Genomic DNA, 20,228 nt, shown 5'->3' with positions numbered 1-20,228 from the left:
TTTTGTTTCATCAGGTCTAAACCATATATGCGTGGTGGGGTCAAAATTCCCCTCTTTTCTTGCCGTGTCCGTTTCCCTTCTGTAGTGGCAATTTCTTGAGCCTGTAGAAAGAAACCTTTTACTGGGTTAGCAGGGTTAACGGTGAGCATTCTTGAGGCTGAACAGGATGAATATTTAAAGCTGCTTGGTGGGCTGCAGCAACAGCAAGCTGTTTCTTTTAGCTTCCCTAGTGTCAGATTTGGAATGCCCTGTTGTCTTGGTAATTGCTAACTGTTTTGGCACTTGTATAACAGTTAATAACTCTGCAACCTGTCTTTTTTTTTTTTTTTTTTTTGCGGTACGCGGGCCTCTCACCGTTGTGGCCTCTCCCGTTGCAGAGCACAGGCTCCGGACGCGCAGGCTCAGCGGCCATGACTCAAGGGCCCAACCGCTCCGCGGCATGTGGGATCTTCCCGGACCAGGGCACAAACCCGTGTCCCCTGCATCGGCAGGCGGACTCTCAACCACTGCGCCACCAGGGGAGCCCTGCAACCTGTCTTTTCTTTTAGTTTTTACAGGTTGTCCTGAAGAGGTTAAAAACCTCATTGTTTTCATAGCATTCCAAAGTTTTGTGCCACTCCAAAAGAATAGCGACCATCATTATAAATATTTGTCACCTGGTCTTCAGCTAGTTGACAAGCTAGAGTTAAGGCAATTCACTCGGCTTGTTGTGCTGACTTTTTTTCTGATAAATAAAAGCTTTCAGTTATATCCTCTACGGATGTGATTACATCTCCAGCTCTGTAACGTCCCTACTCGTCCCTTAAGTAGGAACCATCTGTAAATCTAATTAGATCAGCTTTATCAACGGGGCTTCTTGTAAGTCATTCCAGGGAGCAAGAAGATAATCTGTCAACAAAACTCAGTCGTAGTTGTTTTCTTCCTGTGATGCTGGAAGCAAGGTTACAAGATTAATGTTATTACATCAAACCAAGGTGGTGCGAGGTGCAGAAAGCAACATTACTTCATAAGAAGTTTGTTGGCTTTCAGAATTGTGCTGAATGTGGTGAGAGTTTAGAAGAGACTCAACTGGGTGTGGGACATAAATACTTAAAGGAGACCCTATTCCTGTTTCTTCAGTAGCCTCTCTGAAATAACCTTCAGACAAAGTGGAAGTCCTTTTGCTACCTAGTCTAATTTAGTTTTGGAGCATAAAAGCAAGTCATCTGTAAGCATTTTTGTAAAAGCATCAGAGTAAGACAATAACTGTCTATAAATGAAAGACTTAAAAAGCGTTGTTCAACGCTTTTTCTCATGTATCAGAATTTATTGGTTAGATTACAGACTGTTTATATTGTTCTGACTCTGTAGCTATTATTTACACTTTATTATTTACACAATGCAATACAGTGCATTGTGATTATATTTTCCTTTTTTGTACAACTTTTTGTTTTGTTTTAGGGGTTAATCATTGTGCCATGTTTTTTCTTTGCTTAGTTTGGGATGTGCCTATGAGTAATTCATCCAGAAACCTCCATCTGAGATATTTGTCTCTTCTCAGGAAGTTCAGATACATAAAGTATATACCAATTTTATCTTCCTCTTGCAGACATCCCTCCTGGAACGTCTGTCCTCCTCTGCCAGTCTGGATTGGCGACTCTCTAAGCTTGCCTCCTGGCTACTATCCTGTCTAGTGTCCTGGAGATTCTCTTTTGTTCTCTCTTACATGCATCTTCTGTTTGCTCAGTTTCATGTCTTCCTCTTTCTCAATTTACTCTCCTGTTTGAAGATGGAAGAGATCATATCCTCCATTCATTTCCTCAGAAAGACTATTTCTTTTCCCCCCAACTTTTTATTTTGAGAAAATTTAAACCTAGAGAAAAATGGCAGGAATTTTGCAATCATCACATGTTATTTTAAATATTTTACCACATTTGCTATTTCTCTCTGTCTCTCTCTCTCCTCTCTGTCCCTCGTCTTCTCCCTATCAATCTATTATCTTTATATGAACTATGTGAGAATTATTTACAGATGTCATAATTCACTCCTAAATACTTCATTGTGTGTTTTCTGAAAGTCCTGCATGTGGGACCTGACTTTCATAACCACAGTACACATACCACACTCAGGAAATTTAACATCAATATAATACTGTTATCTAAAATACATCCGTACTCGCAGTTCCTCAACTGTCCCAATAATGTCCTTCACATATTTTTTTTTCTCCCATCCAGGAATCAAACAAGGGTCTTGCATTGCATTTTGTTGTTAGGTTTTTGTGATCTCCTTTAACTGAAAGAGTTCATTAACCCATTCTTTTCCCCACTTTTCATAAAATTGACATTTTTGAAGATTCCAGGGCAGTTGTTTTGCAGAATGTCCCTCGGTTTGGGTTTGTCTCATTTCTCATGATTATATTCAGGTTACACATATTTTGTTTTCTGTAGGTATGCTATTGTATCCTTAAAAGTGTTACGTTTAGAAGGTTTAGCTCTTGCCTTTGAGACTCAGAGGTAAGCTATATAGAAAACAAATACATACATATACCTATGCATATACCTACACATATATGCACATAAAGTTTGTGCATAATTTCAAGTGGTCCACAGACCTTCCCTTTAAGCCTATCCATGTAAGCACATGAAATCTTGGCAAAGTTTTCTGCTGTAAGTACAATTGGCACGGGTGATGGGACTCATGTTTTCACTACTCAACAACAGTGCTTGAGTTACTTTTTAAGTCACATAGTGCTTACTAGAAATGTTACCTCTTAAGGTACTGTTATGGGCTGACTCGTTTCCCCCAAATTCATATGTTGAAGTCCTAATCCTCCGTACCTTAGGATGTGACTGTTTTTGGAATAGGGTCTTTAAAGAGGTAATTAAGTTAAAATAAAGTCATTAGGGTGGGTCCTAATACATGATGGTTGGCGTCCTTATGAGAAGAGAAGATTATGACACAAAGACATCAGGGAAGTGCACACACAGGGAGACCACTGTGTGAAGACAGCCATCTGCAAGTCAAGGATAGAGGCTTTAGAAAAATGCAACTCTGCTGACAACTTGATCTTAAACTTCTAGCCTCCAAAATTATGAAAGAATACATTTCTGCTGTTTACATCACCTAGTCTGGGGTACCTTGTTATGGCAGCCCTAGCAAACTAATATAGGTACCTTTCTGAATCCCCTGAAAAAAGTTTATTATTTCCTCTTCTATTCCCCTGGCATTTCATTAATACTACTAGTATAGCACATCTCACATTATATTATGGTTTAACATGTCTATTTCTTCTACCAGACTGAAGTTCTTTAGAAGAGATACAGAAACGGAACATTCTTGCATCTCCTAACACCTGGCATAAAATCTGGGGCTTGGTGGTTCTCAGTTATTGTTACTCTGCATTGAATAAAAGCACCCAGCGTGGCGTTATTTCATGGGTGAGGCTTCCTTTGAGGTAATAGCTATTTCTGAAATGCTGGATGTAGAGAAAGATTTGGATCACATACCTGTAAGGTTGTCATAATTTATAACAATTTGTTTCACTAGACATTTATGACTTAAACCTCCAAGGTCATGTCTGAAACCATTAAATAATTTTAGCAAATGTTCATTGAATGTTTTCTAGGTGCCAGCCATTGTGCTAGATAAAATGGAACAAAATGGCAAGCCTAACCTAATGTAGCCCCTGCCTCAGTGGAGCTGGAATGCCAGAGAGATTCCAAGTTTTGGGGAAATAGCCCAGTGCCTGTCAGGCTTTAAAGAAGTGGAGTGAACTCACAGCCCTTATCTTCATGAACTGACACTTGTGGGGCTGCTCTCCCAAACACTGGTGAACTCAGGCAGCATGGCGGGACTCCAGTTTTGGGATGTCTCTTCTGGAGATGTCCCTAGAAATTGTGTCATGAATGACACTCCCTTGAAAACACTAAAAACAGCAAGAGCCTAGGAAAGCTTGGACACTTTTTGGAAATAAAATTATTTCTGGGTTTTGAAATGAACAAGAGTGGGCCACTAGAATTCTAACACTAGTAGGGCAGATCTGCACTTGAGGCAAAGAAAGAGAAGTAGTTCTGCAGACCCCAGACACAACCTTAGAAAAGTTGACTGTTCAGTAGAAGACAATTGCCACAATTGGAGGCATCAAATCAGGTTTCTGACTTTTTGAATCATCAGAGGTAGTAATCAAGGGTTCAGGTGATGAGCTGGGGTGGGTTTCTCTGGTTAAGTACATTAGTGCCAGCCTCCAAAACTGCAGAGGGTCAGTTAGTGAATATTTTAAGCTTTGTGGGCCAAGAGACATAACCAAAGATACTATGTAGGTATGTGTATGAAATTAAAAATGTGTGTACTTATATAGTAAAAGGAAACAAATTTCACAAATTTTTATTGATAAAATTAAAAATAAAGTAGTAGAGCTTTTTTTTCCCCTAGGGTTGGGGGATAACCTTTTGTTTAGTTGAGGTTCAAAATTACTGTTACCTGTCTTCAATATGCATCTGTGCTGACTGGTAATGAGATTTTATGTATTTCATCTTGAGAAGTGTTTTTTCATACACGTAGGTATGCAAAATACTGATATCAGTCCACAAGCATTGATTCTACTTTATCAATCATTGTTTGGATGTCTAGTAACCCAGTCACTTTATTAGTATTTCAGTTCCAAGAACCAGGGTCCTATAGTCCATGGTGAGATTTTGCCTTGTCCTTTCCTGTATACTGCTGCCTCTTGGCCCTGGTTTTGCATTGCTAACACCAGTCCCACCTGGACAGCTTGGTCTAGATTCAGCTCCAATATTGGATCTCCACTTGCCAAGGGCTAGCATCTGTCCTTTCTATACCACCTGCCTATCTGGTTAGCCTTTTTTCGTAATAAGCCCTCCTTGAAGTTGGCCACCTGCCCACGCATCCCTGCTCTTATGTTACTTGAGGTCTCCCTGTCTTGATGGACTTTTTCTGCTGGACCTGAGCCTAATATCTACCTCACCTCCATCACCCTCAGAGTATCTAGTTTCTCTGAACTTTTCCTGTCTGGCTTGTCCAACTACCACCCAAGCTCGAGTGGGAGAACCAGCAAGGGCAGTTCTATAAGACTTAAGGAAGTTGGGGTTTTCCCCAAAACCCTTGGGGTTTTCCTGAGACATTAACAAGTGGGCTTTCTGTGATTCTAGAAAATTCCCAGAAATCTGTGGACAGGGGGACCTTGTAGAATGTAAAAAATATTTATGATTGGTGGGGGATGTAATGATAGCTGCCTTTCAGAGCCCAAGTGTTCTAAGCATTAGAATATGCAGAGTGAAGCTTTCAGAACCCAGAAGGTGGAGATTGTTCTAAAACTGAAGGGAAGAAGAATTGTGAGGCTTCCAAGTTTCAAGTAACTTAGAAAACGTAGGTTCAGATGACACAGGCAGTCTAGTCCAAAGTCTAAATTGCCTGGAAGCTGTGGATTTGGCTGGTGTCCAATGTTTAGGAGAACTGTTAAGAAATTTCTAAGACTTGAGAAACTCAAAAGAGGTTGGAGCTTAGGACTCAGGGGAATTGTTATAGCAGAAAATATGACCAGAAGCTGGGCAATGCCAACATCTCTACTGTACATACCTGTACATGTCCCAGGTAGATTGTCTGAGGTTTACTACCCTCAGGAGCTGAAGGATTAAGATATTTCTCCATTATAATATCCAACATTTATTAGCATGGAGATAATCTGAGATCACTTTGAAAATGAAGATTCTAATGTCAAGAGTCAATTAACTTGTAACAGACATAAGACTCTATCAGAGGCCTCCTGACTTCCTTACCTAACGTTTTCTTGTGTTCTCAAGGTTGAAGGGGGTTGGGGAACAAAGGTGGAAGAAGAGAGGAGGGGTGTTCTGACAGTGTGGGAGATTAAACAACTGGTTATGATAGTGCAGCCAAGTTGACATACAAAACAAACCACCACAGAGAGGTAGATAAAGCCAGGAGCACTGTGAACCAGACTCAAGGAGACTAGAAGATTGTCCTAAGTGCAAATAGGCAATTAGAACCCAGAAACCAAGAAAAACTGAAGGCTTAAGTCAGATGAGTACACAAAAGCCGTAGGTCCTAGGAATCTCCTAATTTTGAGGCAAATTGCAATGTAGACTTAATCTATCTTTTATAAAATCAGTATGTCATAACACAACAATAACAACAAAATACTCTGCAGTGGGAGCCTGAAGACAGGGCAGAATCTCGTTTCTGAGAGATCGCTCACCAAGGTGATCTGGGCAGATGATCAAGTCCTCTAGCTTTATCTGTACAGTCATCAATTTTGATTAGAATCCAGAGTGAAAGTTTGCAGAAGAGAATCCAAAAGCGCATACAGGACTCAAAGCACGTGTTTAGACTTGATTTCAGAGAGGCAGCAGTGAGTGGTGGCTTGAAGAGAGATCTTAGTTCCCTGCCCAGGAGTTGAACCTGGGTAGCCTGGATGAAAACCAGGAATCCTAGCACTAGACCAGCAAGGGGTAGAGGCTAGAAGCAAATTTTCCCTGGCTCTTTCCCCCATTGAAAAATGCATTTCTCAAGGAGGCAAAAACTTTAAAAACAGGTACAAAGTTGATTATTAGAGACACAGCACAACAACAAGTGGGAGAGCACACAGAGAGACAGTTTGTTTAGTTAAGATGGAAGCAAGACAGAGATACATACCAGGAGAGAAAGGGTACGGGCGTCCCCCCCAATGTGGAGGAGCCCCGTAAAAGGCGGTTAAGTCATTTATACAGGTCAGTTCTTCCAGTCTTTGTCTTCCCTCTGGCCAATCGTCTTGTTTTGTTCCCTTGGCTAATTTGTCTCAGGACCCTCCCCTAGGTGCACGCGTACCCCTCAGCCAAGATGGATTTCAATGCAAAGGTATCTGGGAAGAAAAAAACAGGACATTATGGCCCGGCATCCCCTGACTTTTGAACCCCAAAGAGCCTTTCTTTGCATGTGTAGTGTCTCCCTTGCCCCAAGGAGGGGAAGTATGTTACCTCTTGAGCCTTTACTCAAACAGGGTTTCTTAAGGTGTCCACAGGAGACAAAGCCTAGCTATTTACCCTCTCTCTGTTGTTTCTTCCATTTCAGAGTAAACAGGAGGCTGATTGTAAATGGCTAACCTGGAGCTTACCTATCTCCTGTCTCAGGCAATGCAAACAGGAAGCTACTTGTAAGTGTCTGTCCTGAAGCCCACTTTTTCCTGCCCCATGAAATGTAAACAGGAGGCCAGTTGTAAATGCCTAGCCTGGAGCCCATCTGTTTCCTGCCTCAGATTGATCTTGGCTACATTAAAAAAAATCACGTGGAAGGATACTTAAAAATACTGCCGCCTTTGCCAAAAGTCCAGAAGATTCTAATTCAATCAATGTGGAGCCTGGCCTTCAGAATTTAAAAACTTAAAATTAAAAAACTACTTTGGGTGCTTCTAAGTTTACCTGGTACAAAGAACCATTTGCCAAACGTATTCAAATATGTTTTTGTTCATTTCTGAATTTTTGAAGACCTGGTAGTTCATTGTGGTCCATGGAAAGAAGTCTGCAAGACCGTGAATTAGATTTTCTCTGAACCTTAATTCCTTCTGTTACTGCAACAAATGCAGATGCTTCCACTAGCAGGTCTGTAGGTGGAGTTGGTGAAGTGGGGGGGCATAGTGGATGGAGAAAGTGATGGGAAAGAATAGCACAAATCCTCAAAGCCACGAAAGGAAACATGGCTTTTATGCTGCAGATTTTTTCATGAAGGGAGTGCACTTCAATGACAGAAAAAGGGATGTAGCTACAATTTTCAGAAATATTCTTAACATTTATGTCATTGTATATTAGGATAGATTCATTTCTTATTTCTTTCCACGGTCTTTAGGGTTGTAATAATTTGAATAGTGGTTTCCAAAGAATGTACTGCAGTCTACAGGATTTTTATAATCTTTACAATAAAAGAGAGTTTTCAAGCTTTATTTGATTAAATAAAGGAGGTTATCATAGGACTAATGTTCTGTTGACTTAAAAAAAATGCACAACGTGAGAGTTGCCAGTTAAGTTTTATTTGGGGCAAAATGAGGACTGCGGCCTGGGAGACGGCGTTGCAGATGCTTCTGAGAAACTGCTCCGAAGAGGCAAGGCGAGGAGCCAGTTTATATAGAAGTTTTGTAACAAAGGGCAGGTAGTCTGTACGTCAAAAAATTACTGTTAAAGAAAACCAGATATCTCAAGTTAAGGAATTTAGTACTCTTCTATGTATGTGAAGATGCAAGTGTCTGGACTCACTGAAATCATTCCTTTAATATGCACCTCAGCTATCTGGGGGCCAGTATCCTGTGTTTTCATATCCTGAGTTTCCTCAGCGCTCACGGTAGGGAGTGGCTGCTGTCTGATGGCTGCTAGATGGCAGGTATTCTTTTCAGCCCTGGGTTTCCTCAGGGCTCACTGGCTCATGTTGGAGGGTTACAATCGTTGATGACTGTGACACCCTTTGTTTACTGACATGGTAGAAAATATTTCATTTATCAGTTCCATGGAATCACACTTTGAGAATTATTGCCTTAGGGCCGTTTAAAATAGAAATGTGTAAAACCCACCATTTATTAGAACTCTCTTAGGCCACACTGCTACTAATTTAGCTTCTTTCATCAGAAATCAGTAACCCCCTCTCAGCATGAAATATATGTATCATGAGACCAATCTCGTCTATGTAAATAAGAAAGGATCCCATTTAATTAGTTAGTGAAAATTACCTTGGATTTGGGGCTATAGAAGACTTGGGTTCCAGTTCCACTTCTGGCATCTAGTAAATGTGACTTGGGACAAGTAAGTCACATAATTTAAATAATCAGAGCCTTACTTTACTCATCTTACAAAATAGGGATACAGTGTTTGTAAGGGATTCTGTTATGTTTGACATGAGATAATGCATGTGAAAACATGTCAAAGTGTGAATACTCTAAAATGCAAGTCATAATTATCACATGATTAATACTTTATACAGATTTGGCAGAGTTGGAGTTTTTATATGGATAAAGCACATGGTTAATATGTTAGTTTTCAACAGTGACAGGAAGTTTATATAAATGTAGAAACTTTCTAGAATTTTGGTAACAAGGTGTTTTGTTTGGGGTTATTTTTAAAGAAAATCAATGATCATTGTATTAAAATTTGATTATTATATTATTCTTGTTACATATATTTTGATTAGTATTCAGTAGAAACTATAAGGAGAGAAAGAACAGTTGTCTACAATGTACTAGAAATGAACTTTTATCTCTCGACACTTATTTTTTCCTCTCTCTTGATTGCCCAATCACTAAAGAGCTGTGCTCTTCCCAAACATTTAAAAGTCAGTTACAGCCCCGTAATTCATACAGTTTCTCTTTGCCAGACTAGAAAAACGAAGGAGTTCTACCATTTTCTGGTAGAACAGGTTTATACAGCTAACAGAACAATGGATTCTACTCTGGGTTTATCAACGGAAGAACCTGTTATGAGAAACACTGTTAAGAAGTACAAAATAATTTGTATTGTAAGTACATTTTAACATTTTCGTCTCTGTAGCTTTGTGAGTAATGGTAGGGGTATGACTCCCCGATTGTATTTGTTTGTGTTGCTATTTAAATGTAAAGTTTTAAGTAATTGTGTTCAGTTTTATCCCTTATGACAACTCTAAAGCAAAGTGAATCACATTTTGCAAATAAGAAATTTGAGTAACAACAAATTAATATTTGATCAATCTAAACGGTTGGGATCTGTGGCAGAACATTTAGCAGCACTGATTTTACCATGATTATAATTATATTTACCTCCCAAGTCACCATTTTTAATTTATTTTGCATGAATATTTTAAGACAAGAGAGTGAGGAATTAAAATCACTGTGTCTTCTATTCTTTGTGGGACTCTTGATTTTATCCTATTTTACTTCACTCCTAGAGGTGGTCTCTTTTTCCTATTTTCTCTTTCTTGTTCCCTTACATGGTAAGATCTTCCCTGTCCTAAAACAACAACAACAATAACAAAACAAAAACAAAAAACTTTCCTTGACTTTATTACATTCTCTTTTCCTTTTACCATCAAACTTTCAGCTCTAGCCATTGTCTCAATTTTCTCACCACCCAACCATTTTTTGTTCTCTAGCTTTGCTTTTACTGTACTCAAGTCACCTCCTCAAAAGTCAGCCCTTCTCCCCTATCCTTCTCCTGCTGAGTCTCCTAACGATAATACACAGATATTGTGGAGCAGTTTCTCATTTTGAATTCTTCTCTCCCCTTGCTTTCATGATGGCATTGACATTCCCATTTTTATCACTTTTCTCCTTACCTGCTTTATTGGCTGATTTATCTTTCTTCTCATTATGCATTTCACCAAACCCTATCTAAAGATCCTTTCTTTAGGAAATCTCACCTTCTTTAATGGTTTTAAGAGCATATTCTCCACCAAGAATTCCAAGTCGGCCACTAGTTCTGACCTCTTGCTGAGTGTCTACCACACCATTCCAAGTGCCTGCTTGCTGGCTCCTCAATCCAGCACCTTCCTTGTAGCTAAAACCATTTGCATAGTTTTCTCACACCTATACTGCTGCAGTTTTCTCTTAAATTCCCTACTTTTCTTCTTTTTTCTTTCTTTCTTTTTTTTTTTTTTTTGCGGTATGCGGGCCTCTCACTGTTGTGGCCTCTCCCGTTGAGGAGCACGGGCTCCGGACGCGCAGGCTCAGCGGCCATGGCTCACGGGCCCAGCTGCTCCGCGGCATGTGGGATCTTCCCGGACCGGGGCAAGAACCCGTGTCCCCTGTATGGGCAGGCGGACTCTCAAACACTGCGCCACCAGGGAAGCCCAATTCCCTACTTTTCTTAATGTCATTGCCATTCTCTCTGTCACGCAAGCATTGTTTGGAGGAGTAAATGAAACAGTGTGTATATGTATTGAGCTCAGTGACTATAACAAAGGAAACTCTCAAGATATTCTATTTATTTATTGTTCTGGGAACTTTGGCATTCTCTTTTAGCTCTTATGCCATTTACTGTATTTATCCTACCTTATTAATTCAGGGAATTATCAACTCCTTGGGAGCAAAGTCTGTTCATCGTTTATTTCCCTTCGTTGTATCCTTTTAGTGGGTTGTTAGTACACGTAAACAGAAGCTCAATAGTTTAAAATCATAGCTTCAAAGTTACCCTATTGTTTCTAAATTTTAGTACAAGTTTTATTTAAAATTTTTTAATGTACCTATTGTGTTTCTAGCATTCTTTTTTCAGCCAAGCTAAAGCCAAATGTTGGTTTCTCAGTGATTTCTGGAGTCCAAAGCACTCCCCTCTCCATTTTGTAGATAGCATAAGATAGTTTAAGATATATTTGCACCTTAATATCAAGAAGCTTATTCAGAATTACATACTTAGAGTCAATGATTATACAACATTGAAAATGAACCTTTTTATCCTTGAGGAGATTACAGAATAATGCGAGAGCAAGTCATAAATATATGGAACAAGTACAAAATCACTAAGAAATAGACATGAAGATTTAACATTAAAAAGTTTTAAAGCATCCTAAGGACAGCTAGGTGTTGTCTATTGTTCCAGCAAGTTTGAATGGCCAAAGGACCAAAAATAAGATGTAAACTGAGATATAGCCGAAATGTAAATCTATGACACATGAGGTTTACCATAGGAGAGTTTCCCAGTGCTTTGTTGCTTTGTAGCGTTAGTAGCCTTAGTCAGCTGTGGCTCTTGAGCATCATAATAAGGGAAAAAGTGCTAATGATGTTATTTAATAACTGTTTATGTTTACTTTGCCTTCTCCATCCTCTCCACTGAATGAATACCTGCTGGAAGGTCACTGACCCGTGGGCTAATTTTGAGTCTTCATGTAAAAATTGTTTTCACAGTATTTTAACCATATTTTCCCAATCACTGAATTCACTTCTATTGTAAAAATTAGATATGTTAATTTCCAGATGATTTTTCAGAAGGAAAACAGACAAAATCTATAGTTTATGTAGGGTTTTTATTATCTAAGCAAATTTTGATGTTGTTTTTTTTCTTTTATAAAAGCGATTTTTAAAAAAGAAACATAACAAAATTTATTTGTATTGTAAAATACTTTAAGTAATCTGTGTACCTGTTGCATTTGTATTCTTTATGGTGATACATATTATTTAAGCTCTGTCATCCAGTATGCTTATCATTGGACTTAATGGATAGGGAAAGAGGTCAGTGGGAAGAATTCTCTTTAATTTATATCACAGTTTAACTTCAGTAATAGTATAAAGTCCATTACACTGAAGAGCTTTGTCAGTAGTAGTGATAATGAATGACATACACAATCTTTGGTCACATGACTTCCTGGTTACCCCTAAAACATTTGTTTGCACTGCAGATCAAAGCAGATAATTTGCTAGTTAATTATTTGGACATTATATATATATATATATATATATATATATATATTTATTTATTTTTGCGGTACGTGGACCTCTCAGTGTTGTGGCCTCTCCCGTTGCGGAGCACAGGCTCCGGACGCGCAGGCTCAGCGGCCATGGCTCACAGGCCCAGCCCCTCCGCTGCATGTGGGATCTTCCCAGACCGGGGCACGAAACCGTGTCCCCTGCATCGGCAGGCAGACTCTCAACCACTGTGCCACCAGGGAAGCCCTGGACATTATATTTTTATATGTTAAATATTCTCATTATTCTCTGATGGTCAGAGTGGGAGAGAAAAACCCTGCTTCCTGGGAATGAGGTAGTTAACGATTTCACAGTTTTGGAATGCTTTTAAATAAATGATCTCCAAACATGTATCTAGTTAAGAAAGGAAAATGGGCAAAGGTAAATGGCCCCTTGGTTTCATTTGTACTTTAACTCAATTTGGGGTTAAACTAACTAGGACTAACATATTTGAATTTGAAGATCTGTAATAAATGGTATTTTAACATTCTTCCCAAACCTTTCTTACTTAATGCCTGAAAATAATCAGGCATTAAATAAAATTCTGTCCCCTTATCATTGTTGGATCTGGTAATGCGAAAAGCTAGCAGGCTGTGCTCCCTTAACAATCACCAAGGGAGGGCAGTTGTCTGGGTCTTTGTATATTTTAACAAAATGGTAAATGTCACATTTTTTTGTTAATAGGTTCTTCTCACTTTGTTGGTGGCTGTGTCACTTGCGTTAGGCCTGGTGGCTGGACTCAGGCAACATGAAGAGCAAGGTACTCCCCTCAACATTTTCTCAGAAACTTTCCTTCTTTCTTCTTTCTCCTCCCCTTCCCTGTTATATAACCTGGACTCGCCTCCTTTCTAGGCTAGGCTAGGCTCCCCTTTCTCCCATGCCCCACTTGTCAGGAGCCCACATCTGTGGTTAGCACTCTCCACTGCCGCTTCTGGACTTTCCTCTTTGACCTCATCTCCCTGCTTCTTTGAGATTCATATCATTCCAGTATTTGTCCCTTTTCCTCACTTTCATAGAGGACTTTGGTAACTGAATCAAAGATTCCTTCTCTCCCAGCTCCTACTCTAATCATTAATATCCTATGATAAACTTGACTTCGAAAGTCTTAGTTGCTTCACTCCCATGACTTCCTACCACCACTTTTGTACCTTGATATCACGTTAGTGTTACCCCATCCCAGAAATATCACCATTTCTTGGTTAGGCAGTGCCACTTTCCTGAAATGTAGTGCACAATAAAAGCTTCACATTTTTTTTCTCATAAGAAGCAAAGAAAAATAGGAGATCTGTGGCTCAAAGTATCAAAATACCTCCCATCCCTTTTGCCATATTGCATTAGTACGAACAGTAAATAAACCATTTGCAAGCGATTCAATAAAAAGCACTTTCTATAATCTTACTATGTATTGTTTTGACACTTTTACTAAGGGAAAGTATGAGGTCAAGTGTTAGATAATTTATTCTCCTTTTTTATCTGGTTGATTAACTTCTAATTTGACTCCAATGGGGAAAGTCTTCTTCAGTGGGAGACTCTTGGTGAGGTTAACTGGCAATTTTCCAATTATGTTTTCACTTAGTAATTTACAAACACTCAGTACCCCTGCTGTAACATGGGAACACAGTGGAACTGAAAAGATGGGCATTGGCTGGAAAATTACTGTCTTTTCTTGGTCACTTGGCTGTTGTGTTTCTGAGCTGCAGTACCAGTCCTAGATCTAGCAAATGCTGGCAGGTCATTTTGGTGGTATTATTCTGATGTTAGTGTGCACAGGTGGGCATCATTTCTTGGTTGTTTCATCCCACAAATCACATAAACTAATTGCAAAAGGCATATGGTAATCTCTGAGCAAAATCTCCAATTATTCCAGCTCTTTCCCTCCTTTCCTTACGTTAGTACAGCTACTGACTGGCTCCCTAGTCATTGTTCCTGATTCTCTTCCTTTCATCTCAGTCTATCAGGGCTTGTGTGGCATCACTCTCCTCTCCCTCCCACCCAGGGGATTGGTGTTTAATGCCAGCTTCTTTTTGCCAGCATCCTAACATAGTCACCCCCTCATTCTTCCACCACAACTGTTTCCTAAACCCCAACCCTTGATCATCTTCACCATTCTCTGCTCCAATTAACCTACTTTTCATAGGCAATATATATTTTTTCTAGTGTGAGTTTTTAAACAAGTTTTTCTAGTTTGAGTGACAAATTTCTCAATTTATGTGCACATCCTTTTTACCTGTTCTTCAACAATTGAGCACTAACGCTGTGCTAGGCACTATTCTAATTACTGGGGATATAGTGATAAAGGAAACAGACAAAAATCCTTCAAAGGGTTTACATTCTAGCATGGAAGACAGATAATTAAAATTGAGCAATATATATATATATATATATATATATATATATAAAATATGAAGGGAAAGTGCTAAGGAATAAGTAAAACTGAAAAGGGGAACATGAAATATTGAGTCAGGGTGGGTGGGGTTGCGTAATGACTTTTGAGTAAAGAGCTAAAGGAAGTGAGGAAGAAACAAGGATATTTTGGAAAAGAACATTCTAGGCAAGAGAAAATAGCAAGTGCAAAGGCCTAAGGCAGGAGCTTATCTGGCATATGTTCTATTTAAAGAATAACAGGAGATCAGTGAGCTAGAGCTAAGAGGCCCAGAGGGAGGGTAGTCATAAAATGAGATCAGCCAAAGAGGAGTTGATCACAGAGGGGTTGGTAGGTCAAAATACGGCTTTTGGCTTTCATTCTGAGTGTGATGGGGAGTGATTGGAGGTTTTGAGCAGAGGAATGACATGACATGCTGTGGTTTGCTTTTCAACATGATCGCTCAGGCTGCTGTGTTATGAATAAATGGCAGAACGAAACCAGGAGAAATAGAGAGACCAATTAGAAAATTATTGCAATAATATAGACAAGCCATATGTCTTGGACCAGGGTGGTAGCATTGTAACTGATGAAAAGTACTTGGATTCTGGAGATCTTTTGATGTAATAGATAGATTTTATCAACAGATTGGATATGGAGTGAGAAACAGAGAAGTCAAGAATGACCTCAAGATTTTCAGCATGAACATCAGAAAATATGGCATTTCCATAATTCAGATGGGGAAGGCTATAGAAGGAGCTGGTTTGGGAAGAATAATCAGGAACTCAGTTTTGGATATGTTAAATTTGAAATACCTACTAGATGTCCAAGTAGAAAAGTCAAAAAGTAGTTGTATATAAAAGACTGGCTTTTGGGGGAAGTTCTGGCTGGACATGCAACATGGTGGTTACCAGCATCATACATGGGCTTTAAAGCAATGTGACCAGGGTATGCCAACCTTAAAGGACTGGAAGATGAAGGGAGGAGAACACAGAAGACTAGGAAGGAGGGTCAGGAATGTGGGAAGAAAGCCAGGTGATTGTTTTGTCCTGAAGTTCAAGTGCGGAAAATGTTTCAAAGGAGTGAATGTAAAAATGTAAAGACGTTTTATGTAAATGGCATATAAACTTTTCCCCTTACTTTCTCACAGGACTTTGTAGCTATCTAATTACAATGCATGCACTTATTGTTATGTACCTATCTACTTAATACATAGTGCTCTTTGGTGTGTATCCAACATGCCATTTGACCTATGCCCTCTCCCAGAGTTGCTTTTAGGAAATTTGATATCATTCTGACTTGTGATCCTGTACACATTTCTCCTGATCTATCTCTGGGAGCTTTCCAGATCTCTTTATCCCTATTGATCCCTTGGTGTGAGTTTTGCTGTGAAATTTGGTGAGCACCTTTGACATAATAATGTTTACTCTTCAACTCTGGGAAATTTTATTATGATTTCTTTAATAATATCATTTCCATTTTCTTTGTTTTCACTTTTCAGTAGTACCTCCCTGTTTCAAGGTCAACTAAGTAGTAGCCTTAATTATATCTGCAAAGTTCCTCTGCCATGTAAGGCAGTATATTCACAGTCTCGAGGATTAGGGGATGGAATCTTCTTGAAAACCATAATTCTGCCTACCACACCCCTCTACTGAGTTTTCCATTACTGCTCTCACGTTTTTATTTCTAAGAGCACCCTGAACGTGATTTCCCTTTTTAAAATTATAGTTTACTTTCTTATTTAATGGATGCAATTTCTTTTCTGAGCATCTCAATATCAGTTGTGTGTTTGTGTGCGTGATCGTGTGTGTGTTTAACTCTTCTGCTCCTTGCAATATTTCCTCTTCAAAAGTTTTTCTTTTTTTCTTGTTTGTTTTGGTTTTTCATGTGGATGCTATCCTCAAAGGTCTGGTAATCATCTGTTCACATTTAAGAGTAAGACTTGTTCATCTTTTTTTCTCATTATGGCCATCCTCCATGTCTGCTGTCTCTGTGATGAAAGCAACTCCTCCCAATTTCTTCCAAATTTTGAGCCTTCTATTCTGTAGTGGGAGGTGGGGTGGGTAGCTGCTGCTTCATATGCAGACTTTCAACCAATTCCACTACATTTAGCCTCTGCTTGTCCCTCTTACCCTCTCCTTATGGACCCTGGTGTATCTGAGTCTGGGACCTCTCTGGAGTCCTGGGGAAAAATCACTCATTATGTATTACTCATTATTTATCACTTTGCACTGATGAGTCATACAGTGCAATAAAAATTATCTAATTGTCTGTCCTAGTCTGTGCTGGGTACTTCTTGGGCTACCATCAAGCTATGAGACTTCGGATAACTTCTAAGCACAGATTTCCTTATTCTTTCACTCTACAGGCAGCTGCAGGAAAAAATGTTTTGATGCTTCACATAGAGGACTGGAGGGCTGCCGGTGTGATGTGCAATGTAAAGGCCGAGGCGACTGCTGCTGGGACTTTGAAGACACCTGTGTGGGACCAAGTATGAATCCTGAGAGCAAGTTTATTAGCATGTTGGTTGTGCTATCTAATGATAGCACATTTGCATGAGCATTTGCATGCAAATGCAAATGCTCACCTTGTGTATTAGTTTGCTCAGGCTGCCATAACAAAGTCCCACGAACTGGGTGGCTTAAACAACAGAAATTCATTTTCTCACAGTTCTGGAAACTAGAAGTCCAAGATCTAGGTTTGGCAGGGTTGGTTCCTTCTGAGGCTGTGAGGGAGAATCTGTTCCATGCTTCTCTCCTAGCTTTTGGCGGGTCTCCAGCCATCTTGCGTGTTCCTCCACTTGTGGCAGACGTAACTCAAAGCTCTGCCTTCGTCTGCAGATGGCCTTCTCCCCACGTCCTCACAGTCTTCCCTCTGGGTGTCTCCACGTCTGAATTTCCTCTTGTTGTAAGAAGAATACCAGTCATACTGGATTGGGGTCCACTCTAATGACCTGATTTTAACTTGGTTATCTGCAAAATCCTTTTCTAAATAAGGGCACATTCACAGTCATGTTGAAGTTAAGACTTCAACATTTTAGGGGAGGGACACAATTCAGCCCATTACACCTTGTATTCAGGATCTAGTATAATCCTGACCCCCCTTTCAGTACTAAAGATAGAACCCACACTTTATTTAGTTGAGGTTGAGGAATAACAGTCTCCAGTAGATGAAATGTTGTCAAATTACACAAGTTTCAAGGGAGTTTTCTCATGGCTTTTCATCTTATTTAGTCTCATTTTTAGTGGTTCTCAAATTTCAGGATGCATAAGACTCCACTGGAAAGCTGGTGATTCTTAGCGATTCTGATGCCAGCGGTCCACAGAACACAACTTGAGAAACACTGTTCTTGAGGCAGAAGAGACAGTTTGCAATATTTAATTTTCTAAGAAATCAAGGAGGTGGTGGGGGGAGGTGTCTAGTGGTTCGAGGAGAGAAGATTAGGACAGTACAGCTCCTTAAATTATGCTCTCTGAAAAGGGCAAGAAGGAGGGTATAGCCTAGTATGGATAAGATCTGTACTCCTTTTAATTCATCTCCAGAACTCTTTTCTTTCTAAGTACATAGTATATAATTGAGAATGAAGAATTCTGTGCATGACTGAAACACACAGCTGTCACCTAGCCAATGCATTTGTCTGAGCACAGGGGCTGATGTTGATTCTAGTCACTGTTTCCTGCAGGTGGCCCTAGGAAGCAGCCTCAGTCCAGCCTCTTGCTGTTGTTAGCACTGGGATTTATTGAAACTGATCTCACATTAAGTGCCTAGCCTGGGCAAATATCAGAGGCATGGTGGGGAGCTGATCTACCTTTTGTTATTGGATGCTTAAATTAAATTGTATGCTCAAAACCAAATTATGTAATTTTCCAGCTCGAATATGGACGTGCAATAAATTTCGTTGTGGGGAGACCAGACTGGAATCCAGCCTTTGCTCTTGTTCAGATGACTGTTTACAGAAGAAAGACTGCTGTGCTGACTATAAGAGTGTTTGCCAAGGTAAGCAGGTGTTGACCCATTTGCCTGCGTGAGTTCAGTGACCCTAGAGCTGGCCTAGGCTGCAGACATTAAATCAAGTCCAAGAATTTTTAGCCACTCTACGTGGAAGAAAAGACCCAATGTGTTTACTGTGGGAAGAAATGGGTTTTGTGCACGATAGAGGAAGGGAGCTCAGAGCAAAGATATTATAGAAGAGAAGAGAAAAGTTAACATTCCACATGTTCTGTAAAGCAAGGTCTTTTTCAGTCCAATGACTATGCTAGACATTCTTGTGGTTTGAGACACTGGACGGCAGATCCTAAAGTTAAAACATCACAGAAGAGATTCTCTGGCCTGAATAGCAGTTAGTTAAATGACTGATTTCGGACTGTCAGGGAGGTAATGCAGAGAGCCAAGGTTAGAATCCAGGTTATTCAACGCCTGATTTCACCTGCTTTGCCACTTTATAAGTGATGTAGATTTTTAAAAAAATCACCAATCCCTCTGCACATCTGATGAGACTTAGGAAAAACGTCATATACACATAGCAACAAGATTGCTTCAAGCTATCAACCCCTTTTTCCTAACACCACACCCAGTAGAGCTAACTAACTTACATGTGTAATATTTTTAGACAAAAAAAGAGATTAAGGTGAATTTTGATTTTTTTTAAATAAAAGGAAAATGTTATAGTAGAAACATTATTAAGTATAGTCCCTCAGTAAAAAATAGGCTTTACACTAATAGATGAATCAGTTTTTATGCAAAATATAACTGAAAATCCGCTAAAAGGGGCAACCAGAAAGGAAAGTAAAAGCCTGAAATGGTAAGTCTGTTTTTAAATAATAATTGATATTTAATAGTGAATATCGTGTCATTAAAAATCCCCCTAAATTCACAAAGGCAAGTGTAGTTTGCAGTTTGCTTATTTCTCTAATAAGTTCATTGAGCACAGTGCCTCTGAGCTTTGTGGTCTCCTGCCTTCTGCCCTAATTTTATAACTCTTTTTTTTTTTTTTTTGCGGTATGCGGGCCTCTCACTGTCGTGGCCTCTCCCGTTGCGGAGCACAGGCTCCGGACGCGCAGGCTCAGCGGCCATGGCTCACGGGCCCAGCCGCTCTGCGGCATGTGGGGTCTTCCCAGACCGGGGCACGAACCCGTGTCCCCTGCATCGGCAGGCGGACTCTCAACCACTGCGCCACCAGGGAAGCCCTAACTTTTATATTTTAAGTTCAGAATTTTGAAAAGAAATATGATGAATTTCTAACATATGGAAAGAATAGTGTGTTTAACCATATGTCAATCACCTTGCTTCAGCAGTGATCAACTCATGACCAATCTTGTCTCATACCAATACAGTAAGAATGTTAAGCTGGCTCAGAGGATCGAAGAGATTAGAACTGAGAGAATGTTGGAATAAAATCACTAAAGATGTAACTTGTGGTGGGACACAAATGATTTGCTTTGCTACAGGACAATTTATCTGCTATCA

General features: G+C 39.7%; 1 protein-coding gene across 1 annotated transcript in view; it reads left to right on the top strand.

Moving 5' to 3' along the window:
* The first annotated feature begins 9,226 nt into the window (after positions 1-9,226).
* Positions 9,227-20,228, top strand: part of ENPP3 (ectonucleotide pyrophosphatase/phosphodiesterase 3) — a 64,121-nt gene continuing 53,119 nt past the window's right edge. The window contains exons 1-4 of the mRNA XM_004263823.3: positions 9,227-9,486; positions 13,085-13,160; positions 17,131-17,253; positions 18,633-18,758. Of these exons, the coding sequence (XP_004263871.1) occupies positions 9,409-9,486; positions 13,085-13,160; positions 17,131-17,253; positions 18,633-18,758 (403 nt within the window). The 5' untranslated portion in view covers positions 9,227-9,408. The remainder of the gene's footprint in view (positions 9,487-13,084; positions 13,161-17,130; positions 17,254-18,632; positions 18,759-20,228) is intronic.

This window comes from Orcinus orca, chromosome 12 (genome assembly GCF_937001465.1).
Source record: "Orcinus orca chromosome 12, mOrcOrc1.1, whole genome shotgun sequence".
Lineage (NCBI taxonomy): Eukaryota > Metazoa > Chordata > Mammalia > Artiodactyla > Delphinidae > Orcinus > Orcinus orca.
The sequence above is the reverse complement of the archived record's forward strand: the minus strand, read 5'-3'. Positions and strand labels throughout refer to the sequence as shown.